Genomic DNA, 14114 nt, shown 5'->3' on the forward strand with positions numbered 1-14114 from the left:
AACTGTCTGAGGAGTTCTGATTGCTCTGTACTCCAGACAGAAATTGAGGCTCAGAGGTGCCTCCAAAGGTCACAAGTGGAGATCTCTGCCCCAGTATTGGGAGCAGCATGGTGAGTATGGGCTGGGGTGAAGAGGGAGCCCAGCCTGGGGTGTTCCCAGAGGGGCATGGGACACAACTGTGCTTGCTGTGCCAAGTTGGAGCCACAATCATGGAACCTTGGTCTTGGCACCTGTGTACTGGGTGTCTTCTTCCCTCAGAGGCTCAGAGCACTGTCATCTCCAGGCATGGCCAGGGCTGAGGAGAACCACATGCTCCTCAGCTAGGGGCTGAGCAACTGCTGCCTACAGCTGATGGGGCCTTGCACCTCCACCTCATTCCAACCAAGGTTTCTCTTGTCCATTGTGATAGCCCCACAGAGCAGGCATGTCTCTGAAGGGGCAGTGTGGGAGCACTGCTGTGCCTTTAGAGCCCCCCCATCTGTGACAGGGCAGAGTGAGAGAGTGGAAGCCATTTCTGGGGAGCCTGTGATGCACACACAATCCAAGAACCCTGCAAATCTACTTTCACATGTCTCCAGGGGTCACCAGAGGCAGCACATGTGCACTGTGGAAAATACGGTTTTCAGACAGTGGCTGACTCTCACCTCGGAAGGGCAATGTGGAGTATGGCCAAACTTAGCCTCTCATCCTCCTAGCCCCCAGGTCAGGCCAAAGCAGGCAGCAGCAATTGGGAAATGACCACAGTGAAGCTCACAACCTTGGCTTCAATCATTCAGGAGCCTTCCCTGCAGATGTGACTCAGGCCACCCCCAAAATAGATCCTCATTAGCGTTTTTCCTCCTTTTTAGAAAAAGAAGGACGGCTGCTGGAGATGAAAAGTGCAATAATTAAGTCCATTAGGAACAGTGAAGCTCACTGCTCACTTGGGACTACACTTCGAGAGGGAGCCTACTCTGTCCTGTTTGGAGGAGGGGATGGTCCCATGTTGGAAATCTGTTGGTCACGGAGACCGAAGGCCAAGGGAAGACAACAGCTGCTCTGCTCACCTAACAAGCAGCTCTGTGTGCAGAGTTGGGAGGCTAGGGAAGCTTTCCCTGAGCTGTGGCACTTTCACTCAGTGGCTGCTTTCCCACCATACTGAAGGTCTTCATCTTCACCAACATGCCTCTCCCCGCTGTTTTAGTGTGTGTGTGAACTACAGGGAGTGCCACTGGGGGCTCTGGCCGGCCCCATCTGAATGACTCAAATGCATATGAATTTGAGGTCCCTGCTTCCCAGCAGAAACCCAAGATGGACTGGTTCTGCTGGGAGCCATCACAGGCGGATGCCAGGGGGTCTGCTTTCTGCCTTGGTGCAAGTGAACACTTAGTCATCTTAGAACTAACTTAATTTTTTTGGCATAAAGAATTATAAATATGATGTGCTTCACATATGTGAGTCCAAATTAGGTTAGTAAGCTGGGGTCTGTCTCAGGCATGGATAATTTAAAGGCTGAGAAGGGAAAATAGTCTCTTAAAAAGAAAGTTACATTCAGCTGCCACACAACTGGGTGCTCCAGGCCTGGGCATTCACCCAAAGGGCTGAAAACAGGGACTTGAAAAATGCAGGAACGGAAGTGCTCCAAGGAGGATCCCTCACTGTGGGTGACTGTCAGTGGGCGAGTGGTAGACAGTCGAGGTATGTCCACACAATGGAGTGCAGTTTGGCTGGACCAAGGAACAAAGTCCTGACACACGCCAAAGCGTGGACAGGCCTCGGGAGAACACCGAGTGCAAGGAGCCAGCCACACGGTTCCATGCATCAGGGATTCTGTTCCTGTGAAGTGAGCATCCACAGTCACAGAATTAAACAGTGGCTGTCAGGGGCAGGGGGAGAAGAAGGTGGTGTGGGCTTTTCTTTCAGGGTGATAGAAATAGCTTGGAATTAGACAGAGGTGGTGGCTACACAGCTCTGTAAATGTAAAAAGTACTAGTGAATTGTATGCTTTAAAATGGTAATTTGATCTTGTGATTTGCACTTTAGAAAAAAAAGAAAGGAAGAAGAGAAGGCAAGATAGAAGAAGGAGGAGGAAAAGAAGAAAAACAGATCAAGGGCTTCTCTATTTAAGGTCCTTTTATCTCAGCTTCATCTTGCTTTTGGCTTCCTCCCTGCAAATCTCCTCTCTCTCATCTACGCACTCTTAAATTCAGTTTACTTACTGCAATGGGGAACATGTTTTAAAGCACTTGCTTAGTGTTTCCAGGCAGGTGGCTCTGACACAGCTCTGTTCTCCCAGGGGTGTGGCAGTTAGCAGGAGCATCACTGTTGGGGTCTCTGAGCCAGCCTAGTGACAGGAGCACTGTCCTCTATGTGGGATGGGAGGGGCATTAGGGTTGAGGTTCAGGTAGGCTTGCCCAGGTCATGAGCTCTAAGGAGGCTGATGGGATCTTCAAACATTTGAATTTTTGCTAAGGCTGCATTTGGTTATGAGGAGAAATCTGAAGTTTATCACATAAGTTTTCCATCCTGTCCAGTCTCGGAGCAATAAAGAAATTATGGATTTATCTTAAACATCTTTACTTCTTGCTTTTCTCTTGGAAAACAAGTCTAAGAAGACCTGTCTTTCCTGGAGGCTCCCAAGCAATTTTGGTCACCGAGGACAGCTGCTGTGAGCGCCTGTGCCCCATCAAGCCCCCCAGGGGGATGCAGGATTACTTATGCTCACACAACTACCAAGATGGATTTTTCCTGCTGGGCAAAAGCTCCTTGTCAGAAAAGGGCCCATGGCTTATGTAGTAATTATGTAGTAATATTACTCAAAATCAACCCCAAAGGCACAAAAAGTAATAAATAAGGTATTTAAAATTCTATTGTTGGGCCTGGGTATTTAGGTCAGTGGTGCTCCCGCCTGTCTTGCAAGCACAATGTCCCGAGTTTGATATCCAGTACCAAAAAATAAAAAATAAATAAAGTAAAAATTCTACTGTTGAAATTGGAGGAAACAGGGACTTATAAAACTCACTTTGGGAGATATAGCTTCCATCAACCTCTTGCCTAGCACAGGCTACCATCCTAAAAGCCCAGCACCCAGTAGAGTGAGGGGATGGGAGCTTCTAAGCTTTCTGTAGACCACAGCCTTTGGCCTCCTGTCCAGCATCACCAGCTGGGGAGCCTCACCATTTCCTGAGAGGTCAAAGATTCTGATATGGGGATATCCCCATCTCTCAAGCCCTCCTTTGTCATTTCCTGAGTTATTCCCAGTGGCCTTGTTGGAGGGCTTATTCCAGAATTATCAAGGTAGAAGCTCATGCATTGTTCTAGGCGAGGGTGATTTCTCTAGTACTTTCACTCAATTTGTTAATCTCTTAGCAAAGAAAGCCAAGAATTTTGCATTTTAAAATTCCCTGAAGATGAAATGTTGTTTCAGAGAGACATTTTAGAACAGTACTTTCTGAGAGGTCCCAGAATTCATGTTTGGTCAGTGAATGGCTAGATTCTACATCCCACCCAAGTTTGAAGGAGGAAAATAGGGTGGGAGAGAGGAGAGTAGCTCAGAGAAGCAAGGGTGAGAGGTGGCACGAACACACCAGTTAAGTACAAGCATGCACTTGCTAAATTGATAGTCAAATCACATAGGAGTATGTGTGTGGTCAAAGCCTCGCCCAGGATATTTCTCTGAGTAAAAATATTTGGCATAAGTAAAAGTTCCTTCTCCACCTAGCCTGGATGAACATGAAGTGCTTTGGTTAGAGTACCTGAGAACCACACTAAAAATCCACTTATTTCAGACAGGTTTTTCTTTAAACACATTAGGAAGAATGACAACTCTACAGCAAAATGTACTTCTTTCTGCATTTAAATGATCTCATGAACATTCAGCTTTATCAGCACGAAACACTTCTTACAGACCATCTAATGTATGTTCAGTGGAGAACAAAGTATAATTTTCCATACAAGTAATAAATATTACTTGCAGGCTAAGACTGTCCAGCAAAAAAAAAAAATACTGCTTTATTGGATCCATTTTCTGACTACAAAGATAGCTGACACAAAGTATCAAACGCTTCCTTTCAGATGGTAGTCTACTCAGAAATGGTTCATGCAACTCTATGAGGGTTAACACAGGGCAAAAATCTGGGCTGCAGATGAGAAGCCCGTGGTCGGGCAGGAGCGTAACGCACAACGAGGTTGCACATCAGCTCTTCACAGTCGTGTCCAAACGTTCGGATATGGCTTTCAGATTTTTGTTTCTTTCTTTGAGTTAGAAAAATGTAAGACATAGTTGTACAGACGAGTAAAGATGGTTCTTCCTTTCCATGACTGTAGTTTACAACCTCCACCTGAGGTGCAATTCAGGCATGTTCCATAAGGGGGCGTTAACTCCTAAGGCACAATTACTGTATTAGGTTAAACATGTTTTAATTAAACCATGCTTTTTGGTTATATGAAACAATAACTCATTACTAATAATAGTGTGTAATAAGCAGTTAATTATATAAAATGTAGCAGGAAAGCCTACACTAACCTATCTGTTAACAGTAACTAATCTGACAACATACTACATATACAGTAGCTGCATCTGAAAACATTGTTTTTGGTAATTGTTTTCTTAGATGAAGCAGAGAGCTAGCTATAAGGCTTCTGTGAAATAATAATCCTATAATTAAACAAATATATTACACTCCTGTTGTAATGTTATTTACAATTACTTCCCAGTTTTGCTATGTGGTAAACTATGGGCATTTGAATGCACCTCTACACCATCTAAAGTGCTCTGTAACTGCATGAGAGGAGAAAATGCCACCTGTCTGTGTGGGGTTACAAACTCAATGGGAAGTCAATGGAAGCCAAGTCTAGACTCAGGTGCATTCTCCAGAGTGGATACTGGTTATTGCTAATATGGAAGCCCCACTGGGCGCAGACTGATCATCAGTGTCTCTGTCACTTACTGCTGATACATAAATATATGGTTATATATGTACACACATGCAAATGCAAGATCTATCCTGTGACAGACAGGTTTCCTTTTTGTCCATTACCCTACTTGTGCTATCTAACTTCTTTGTGCTATGTTCGAAGTCAGATTAAAAACAAAAATTCCCAGCATGCTACTATTAACAATCTTATGGTTTTACTCACACAGAAGAGGGAATATAGTATGAAAGAGCTGAGACGGCAGATCGGAAGCTCTAAAATGCACTGGGTAAGGCAACAGAATTGTATAGTACAGCCCAGGAAACGGTGAAATAAGTAGGAAGTCATACTAGGTTTCTCTCATAAGTGCTAGCTTTCCAGAATTCTCTTAATTTATACAAAGGATAAAGCCTCATAATGAAATGCTTTTATAGTTTTTGCTTCTACAAATACTCTTGGTAGTAAATCCAATGTTCGATTCTACGATGCCCTGATGCGGTGGTCTGAGTAAGTAAGGCACTTCTTCCAGTATTGAGATCCAGGGTGCGGGAGGTTAGGCTTGGGCTCAGTTGCATGCCAGGCCCTACCTGTGAGGGCCCATGCCTGGCCTCACCCACCCTTCTGTTTTCTTGAGATGGTTTTTCCTTCAGGAGATGTGGTGGCCTGCTCCCCTCCTTCCTTGTAAGAGGGCTCCGTCTTTGTCCGTGTAGTCTTCACCTCCTCGTGTTCAGTCTGTTGGAAGTTCTGAGTGGTACCAGATGTGCGTTCAGTTCATTTCATCACAAGTCTCACTTGCTGAGGCTTCACTGTCCCCACTGAGCCAATTCCACACAACTTCTGCCAGCTCCAACGTGGCCACCTATGAGCGGGGGTTCGTGCTGGAGAGGTCGTTGCGAATGATTTCATTTACTGCAAGAAAAGGAGAGGAGAGAAAGCATTAGGCAAGCAGCACTCGGCAGCAAACCTAGACGTAGACAACAAGGAAATGCCATCAGCCATGCTTCTAATCAGTTATGTTCAGCTGTGACGAGGCATCTCCCAAAAGAACCGGCACTTCTGTCTTGTTTCCTCCATGGCCTTGAAGGTCCTGAGCTGCTGCACTCAGCTTCACTCTGGTCCACCAGCATGGTGGCAAGGAACCCTGAGATGCAATGCTGCCCGCCTGGGACAGGCATCGGGTGCTCTGATGCTGAGTGCGCCTCTCTAGGGCAGGAGTTAACACATGACGCTTCCTGGATTTACAAAGCAGGCACATTGACACACATGGTCCCTCCAGGACAGGGCCTTGCCTAGCAGCTGAAAGAAGGGTCCCTACAGACACCAGGTGGCTCCCTTTGGGGCTTTTCCTTTACTTTGTTTCCCTGTAAATGGTCAAGGCACAGCGTCCACCATGATGGTCACTATCAGTGTGTGATTTCTGGCAGATGGACAGGAAACAAGAAGAGCAGGCAAAGGCCATCGCTGGGCCGCACAACATCCCCTCTCTCCACCCCACCTTCCACTGTGGCCACCTGATCGGCACTGTGATAGGAAATGTCATCAGGCGGGCTGTCACCACATCCCATTTTCCTAGCAGAATTGGGAGGTGGGAAGCCTGCACTGACGTCACGGAACTGCCCAGGTTTCCCTTTGCCATGGCTGGAGCGCCTGCGCCCAGATAAAAGTTTGTGCACCTCTGAGGCCTGGCGTCTAGAGAGGCTTCCTGGAGCCACCAGTGGGTGTGTGTTTCATCACCCTGCTCCCTCCCTAAACTCCCTTTCAACACCCCCACTCCAACTATTTTTAAGAATAACAATAATAAACGTAGATGGGAGAACCAGGAATTGTGTCATGGGAACTGATAGCAGAAGGAGCCCTGGCCACAAACAAAACATGGGCTTGCCCAGAGGGGCTGCCTGGCAGGAGACCCTGTGTAGGGTGAGGCACCCCACAGTCCCAGCCCAGCCACCACTGTCCTGACTGGCCCTACCAGGAGCCTGCCAGGGCCATCCTGGGCTGCTCTCCCAGGAGCCAAGCTCACTAACAAATACAGAAGCACCCAGCTGGCTTCCAGGCTAGCTTCCCATAGGTGGTCATCATTCTGGGGTCCCTCTGAGGGAATCTGGGCTCGATTTTTGACCACAGGATGCCAGCCACACTTAGAAGAGGGTCCTGGCCTTCAAGACAGAAAATATCAGAAGGCAGGCAGGCTCCCTCCTGCCCTGTGACTCTACGAAGCCACTAATGAGGAAATAACATGGCCCAGGTGCTCACGGCTGGTCCAGGACCAGCATTCAGGACCCAACTTGTCCCCAGAGTGCACACGGGCAGTTCCATAGCTACTGGCACTTTCCATGACACTCCACAGATGGGTGCAGGGCCACTGCACAGCTCTGGGAAGCTCTGAGCAGCAGGCTACGGGGAGGGCAGAAGCCGTCTCTTTGGTACAGCATGTGTCCCTGACTGAAAGCCACAGGGCTTTTCTCATCTTTCTGCTGCCCCTAGGCATTGTTCTGTGCTGCGTTTGTCTCATCCAGCTGAGGCAGGGTGCTGAGGGTGCCCCATCATAAGGCAGGATGCCCAGAACTAGAGATACTTAACTCTTCTGCCTCCTCCATTCCCTTGGCCTTTTTCGTAAAGAGGCACAAGTCTAATTTGTACTTTGCCTTATCATTGCCACATCAACAAACATTTGACGAAGAAAAACCAGGAATCTCCAGATTCTTTTAAAGGCATTTTGTTAAGAAGACAAAGGCTTGTTTGCAATTAGGATTTCTTATTCCCAAAGGAGAAGGGCTCGGTTTGTTTACTACTCCTTTGGTGAGGAGGTGGAGACACAAGTTGTAACAACAACCACCTCACAGTTTGTCTCTGGTGCCTTGACAGTTACAAGTTGCTATGGGGCATCTAATTCAGGCCCTAAGCTTGGGGTATCAGATAGTTCTGGATGTCTGTTCTCCAGATCAGATTCTCATGTAGGGACAGAGTCTGGACAAACACCCAGCCCTAAGCTCCAGGGCCAGTAACCCTCACCTGGGCAGCAGGTGGGCAGGCAGGCCTGGAAAGATGTCTGCAGGGGCCAAAATGGTGAAATAAGCTACCTATTCAGAGGAAGAAGAAATTTCACAGGCTTCGGGTACTTTTGAACTAGTCTCACACAAGGAGAAGTGAGAAAATGTTCCAATGCACTACACTAAGACAGCTTGGGTTATAGTGCTCATTCAAATCTAAGGGAGACTTGAGCAATAGACCAGAAATCTATTCTAACAGTGACTGAGGGGTGGAAAGAGGACTGAAGAATACTAATGATGGGGCAGGATGGAGGTTTGAGGATAATGACGGCACTGGAGGAAGATCTGAAGCATAATAATAATGAGATATGAGGAAGGACTGAGGAGTAATAATAGCGGGACTGGAGGGAGGCCTAATAATCATGATGGAAGAGAGGGCTGAGGAGTAACGATGATGAGATATGAGGGAGGTCTGAGGGGTAACAAGGATGACAGAAGGGTGGCCTGAAAAGTAATGGTCTGAGGAGTAGAGTAATAATGATAAGAGAAGGGGAGTCTGAAGGGTAATAATGGTGAAATGAGGAGGCAGTCTGAGAGGTAGTGAGGAGAACACAAAAGAGGAGCAATAATCATGGGATGTCAGGGAGGTCTGAAAAGCAATAATGATGAAGAGAGGGGAGGTCTGAGGGGGAGAGAAGAGAGTTCTGAGGGGTGATGAGGAGGAGGGAAGGAAGTTTGGGAGAGTAATGACTGGATGTGATCGAGTTCTGAGGAGTGACACTGAGGGGATGTAAGGGAGGCCCGAGGAGTAATAAGGGTGAAGGAGGGGTAAGAAGTCTGAGGAGATAACGGGAGCCTGAGGAGAAATAAGGATGAAGAGTTGGGCTGGGGATTTAGCTCAGTAGCCTGCCTTGCAAGCATAAGGTCCTGAGTACTATCCCTGGTACCAAAAAAAAAAGATGAAGAGTGCAGACAGATCTGAGGAGTAACAGTGATGAGGAGGGAAGGAAGTTCTGAAGAGGAGGTGAGAGAGTTCTGAGGAGTAATAATGATGGGATGTGAAGGAGTCTGAAGAAGAATGGGATGTGAGAGGTCTGACAGGCAACAATGTGGCAGGAGGGAGACTAATGATATAATAATGAGCTCTGAGGGCAGCTGGAGGAGTAATCTGTGGGATATGAGGGAGGTCTGAGTAATGATGATATAAGAGGGAGGCCTGAGCAAATGAGACAGGAGGTAATTCTGAGGAATAATAATTGTATGGATATAAGGGAGGGCAGAGGTATAATAATGATGCAAGGAAACAAGGGCCTGAGGAGTAATAATCATGGGACAGCAGGAGATCTGAGGGTAATAAAGATTCTTAGGAGAGGGTAGAGGCATGAAGTGAAGCAGCAGAGAATCTTTTAGTCACTCATGATCCTACAGACCACAGGAAAATAATATCTGCTTGAAAGGTAATAGAGGAAGAAACATGAGATATGGGCTTCCCCTTGCTGCCCACTGGGACACCTGAGCCTCGGAGGGAGAGCCCAGGGTGGACTGGGGAAAATGCATATTGAGTCTCCAGCTCCGCATGTCCCCCGCTGGCTGCAGTGGGCCACTTTGCTTTCTCGGTCCTGATAGGTAAGTCACTGAGTTCTCAGGGGGACCCAAGGCCTGCCAATGAGCACTTGTTGCCACATGGCTTCAGGTGAATGACCAATCCTCTCCCCCAACAGGCTGAGGTGGAAATGCTGTGTGGGCAGATTCCATTCTTGGCCAAGCTACACTGCATCGGATAGGATCATGATGCCTCCAACTTCACAGGGAGGCACAAGAGCCACTACACCAGTTCAAACATCCTCTAGGATCTTCCCACATTCTTCATGGGACCGAGTGGTACATGGAGCAGCTAAGAAAGATAAAGGATGGGCAACAGTGAAAGAACATGACAATGATGTTCCACCAAACTGCCCACACTGTTGAGGTAGTACGAGGATACCAAGCACAGTGGTGATGGGCCACACAGCTATCTCCACATGAAAAGGTGCTCTTTTCCACAGACAGAAGCTCTGCCATGACCCTGAGAGGGACGCTTGGGTCCCATTTCACAGTGAGCGAAGGTCCCACCTGACGAGCATGGCTGGCCGATGTCTAGGCTGAGGATCCGACTCCCCTTCCTGCCCCCACTGTTCTCTTCCATGAGGTCACAGTTCCGGGTCCCTATCAGCCCACATTGCCCTGGGCTCTGCTGGTTCCTCTGGGTGGCTTTCTCTCTGATATGGCCATGTCAGTGACACCCACGGGTTCACACAGTGCCTTCTTCTCTCCACTGATAATTTCCACCTTCTTATTCAGCTTTTCCACCAGCATGAAGGCTTCTCTTTATAGAGGTGTTTTGAACTGCAGGTGACATGTGACCCTCACAACATGCCTGAAAGAGGAACCTCTGCTCTGCTTACTTAGTCAGATGTCCCTCAACAGGATGTGGCAAACTGTTAGACCACAATTCAATTTAATAAGAAGGGTTTTTTCCCTTATATTTGATTTTCTATAAAATGCTCCTAAGGTGGAAACTATTGGTTTTTCTTTTTTCTAAAGCATAAGTGTGGTGATTTGAATCCCTGTTATAATCTGGGATGATGACACAGGCTGTGTGTCCCTAGGTCTCACATTCACAAACCCACACTCTCACCCACCTCTATGTACATGCCTGGAATTGAGTGAATAGCCATTTTTGAAAAAAAAAATATATATATATATAAAAACTACAAAGTCCAAAGTGCAGGCAGAGCTTTCCAATCATATTCACCGTTCCTGTAAATATTAGCGGGGTCCTTCCTACTTCAACACAGAGTGCTCATGACTGTCCACATATGAGCTATGTAGGTCACCACCAAGGTGAAAAGTCCTTCCTAACTACAACAAATGAACTTTCATATAACTGGTTTCTTCATTTTGAATGCCCTTTTGAAAAAGGCTGACAGTAAAACCTCACACTGTGGAGAAACATCCATAGCTCATATCTCAGGTTTCACTCATGGGTTTTTGTATGACTATATTGAGAACATTGCAAACCAAAAAGGAATCTGTGAGAGTCTGAAAGTTGTTTCATATATTTTGCCCTTTCAATGCCTAGCTTTTAAGCAACATTTCTCCACATTTCTCAAGTGTTGGCTTTTCAAAGCATCTAAGGATCTCAAGTCAAGTTTTAAGGAATGAGCAAACTTTTTATTTACCCAACATTCATGTAGCCCTTCATGGAGTCACAGCCTTCCTACATGTCATTTTTGGTCCTTGCAACAGTTGCAGGAGGGAGTAGATATTGTAGTGGCCAGTGTTGCCAATGGAGAAGCCACAGATGGCTCAGAAAAGTGAAATGGTGGCCATTGGTCCTTTAGATGCTGAAGCTGAGGCCTGATAGAGATGGAGCATGGGTAGCCCACCCCTGTGTGGACAGGCTGGTTTCCACTGGCCCTTCCAGGCTCTGGCCTTGTGGTCCTACTGGCAAGTTCACAGTGTTATATGTGAGTTAAAATAACAATAATAATAAAAAGAATTCCCCAGGAAAGGCATGAAAAGACTCAGATGATTGGCTAGGCTGGGATTGGAGAGGTGACTAGGGTACGGAGACACTGAGTTTCTGGTGTTTGGGATAACCAACTTTCTTTCAAATCCACTCTCACACTGTCTCCCTTGTTCCTGGTCCTGTTTGCACCTGCAGGTGCTGCAAGTTCAGTGTCCCTGGGATGAGGACAGGTCAAGGGTTGCATGTATTGTCACTTTTCTGTGGCACATGCCTCTTCGAATAAAACACCAGCAAACAGATGCACTCACAAACACCACTACCACACAAACATATAAACATGGTCTCTTCCTAGTTGAGCTAAATAGCTATTTTTTTTTTTTTTAGTCATTTCTCCTGTACTAGCTTTTATATGCTGTAAGTTTTCTTAAAAAGGTGAGGGGAGGGTGGGGGAAGTGACCAAAGGAACCACATGCAGCCTGAACTGCCGTTTATTTTCTGTGGCTTTGTGAGAACAAACAGGACACGTCAGCACCCCGGGCTTCAAACAGCGGGATGAGCGAGCACTGCTAAAGAGGCGTTGGTGGACATCAGAGATTTGCTGACATGACAGCTCAGAAGCTTCATTCAAAAATCCCCGCAGCATGGTGGGAGGTTTGAACACTCGAACATGATCAAGGCTTCGGGGGGAAAGCTCGGGCCTGACACACCTCAGTGAATTTCTTGGTTTCAAGTCCATTTTTGAATTTGACATCAAAATGGCCCCTCTGTTTCTGTCTTGGCCTCTCATTCTGTCTTCCAACCTACTTTTTTTTTGGTACCAGGGACTGAACTCAGGACTTTGAGCGGCAGGCAGCAGCATCACTGAGCTAAATCCCTGGCCCTCTTTCATCCTGCTTTTGCAGCAGCTTATTTCTTGTGCCTCCACAAAAGTTAATCTCATATACCTTGACGGCCAAGGGTCCTAGGGAAGGAACAGTGTATATGCAAGTGTTTGGCTTTGCACAGCAGGCATTCTGAATAATGTGGCAATATATCACTTTAAGTTGTACCAAGAAAGAATCACTACAGAGGCCAGCCTGGGATCCTGCAGTCCAGCACATCCCTGAGATCCAGCATGTTTTGCGATAATAGCTGAGATAGAAAATGAACCCTGAGAAGAAGAGCAACGGCCTAAAAATGGGCAGAAACAACACTAGAAACTATCCAGGCATTGTTTGTTTTAAAGCCTGACTTGACCTTCTGTATTGCAAAAGTATCCATGGGATGAGGCAGGTTAAACTTTTCAAATGGTTTTGAAGTCAACCATTTCCAAAGATTTTTCAACTTTTCTCAGGCCAGAATTCTCCATACTTTCCTGTTGTGCCATTCAAATCATTGCTGGGACTCTGGAACGAACTCCTGGCAGACGAGGCTCTGAGACATTTCTTAATCCCCACCCCTAACCTTTGGTTTTGCCTCATGGACCAACTCTGGCGGTGGGTGGGGGTGCCAATCTTCCCGTTATGTCCCAAATCCTGCCAGACTGTGGATATGTTCCCTCACCCAACTGGTGCCCTGAACCCCAACTGTGAAGAGGTTTGGCAAGACCCCTTTCTACTCCACGCACTGGGGACTCCTCAGTGGAGGAGAAATAGCTTCCTCCTGTATTGGAAGGCCAAATCAGGGATGAAGGTTGCCGTTGCTAGTTTGAGAACAGAGCATGCCTTCTGCAAGCTCACCTGACATTCCCTGAGACACCGTGTGCAGGATGACTGACACAGGTGTCTCGTCCTGTGCAGCTCTTAGGAGGTAAATGTTACCTGCATCTTATTTTGGAGACAGAGTCAGGTCAGCCAGACCTCACACAGCAAAGGAAGGGCAGGAGTGGTGGCACTGCTATGGGAGGGCTTGGCAGGGTAAGCTCAGTGAGGGGTCTCAAGCCTTTCCCAGGTCTCTACGATAGCACAATGTACTTCAAACACTCCACCAAGCAAAGTACTCAGGTGCTGTGATCACTCGGCTTTAGGAAAGACTCACTTGTGCACTCGCGCTTTCTGGTGAACTTTCGGTTTACTGGTTGTCGAAAAGAGAAAGATGAGCCAAGCAGCTGAGTGGAAGTCACAGGGTCTAAAGCAAATGCAAAGCAGTGCTGAACCGCACATCCAACGCCCATGCACATGGCTCAAAATGGTGCCCTGGTGACTTTGTAGGGTTTCTCTGTGCTGCCGTGCTTTAGTCTCCAGATTTCCCACCATGCACATGTAAATCTTTTGTTATCAGAGCAAATATCTGCGTAGGACTTTCTAGGTCAATGCAAATATTAGTTTTGTCTTTCCCTCAAATCAGACAAGGCCACCAGAGCTGATGGGTAAAACAATGGAAAAAGATAGTTTGACAAAACTGAGCTGCCACTGCCTTACTGCCCACGCACCAGTGTGGTCCTATCCATCCTGTTTCCTTGGTGGGACCCACTGGAGAATAGGGGGATGATCTGCAAAAGTCTGAGGCTGGTTAACACCCCTGAGACCTGGGGAATGTGAAGCCAGGAGAGGCAAGGCCAGAATTTTCTCCATGGTATTCAGACCTGCCTCAGTCCTACTCTCTTAGAAACTGAATTTAGGTTTAAAGAATGAGAAATCTGATTCAGCGGTGTCAACCCAGATAGTGCCTAACCCTTGTATTTAAAAAGTTTAACTGGACCATACTTGGCCCCCCCAAAAAATATTGTTGAGTCAATTTTT

At 46.9% G+C, this 14114-nt stretch overlaps 1 protein-coding gene across 1 annotated transcript in view; it reads right to left on the reverse strand.

Moving 5' to 3' along the window:
* Positions 1 to 3909: 3909 nt before the first annotated feature.
* Positions 3910 to 14114, reverse strand: part of Nfatc1 (nuclear factor of activated T cells 1) — a 104908-nt gene continuing 94703 nt past the window's right edge. The window contains exon 9 of the mRNA XM_033757324.1: positions 3910 to 5802. Within this exon, the coding sequence (XP_033613215.1) occupies positions 5753 to 5802 (50 nt within the window). The 3' untranslated portion in view covers positions 3910 to 5752. The remainder of the gene's footprint in view (positions 5803 to 14114) is intronic.

Source organism: Fukomys damarensis, unplaced genomic scaffold (assembly GCF_012274545.1).
Source record: "Fukomys damarensis isolate Sample0158 unplaced genomic scaffold, DMR_v1.0_HiC HiC_scaffold_30, whole genome shotgun sequence".
Classification (NCBI taxonomy): Eukaryota; Metazoa; Chordata; class Mammalia; order Rodentia; family Bathyergidae; genus Fukomys; species Fukomys damarensis.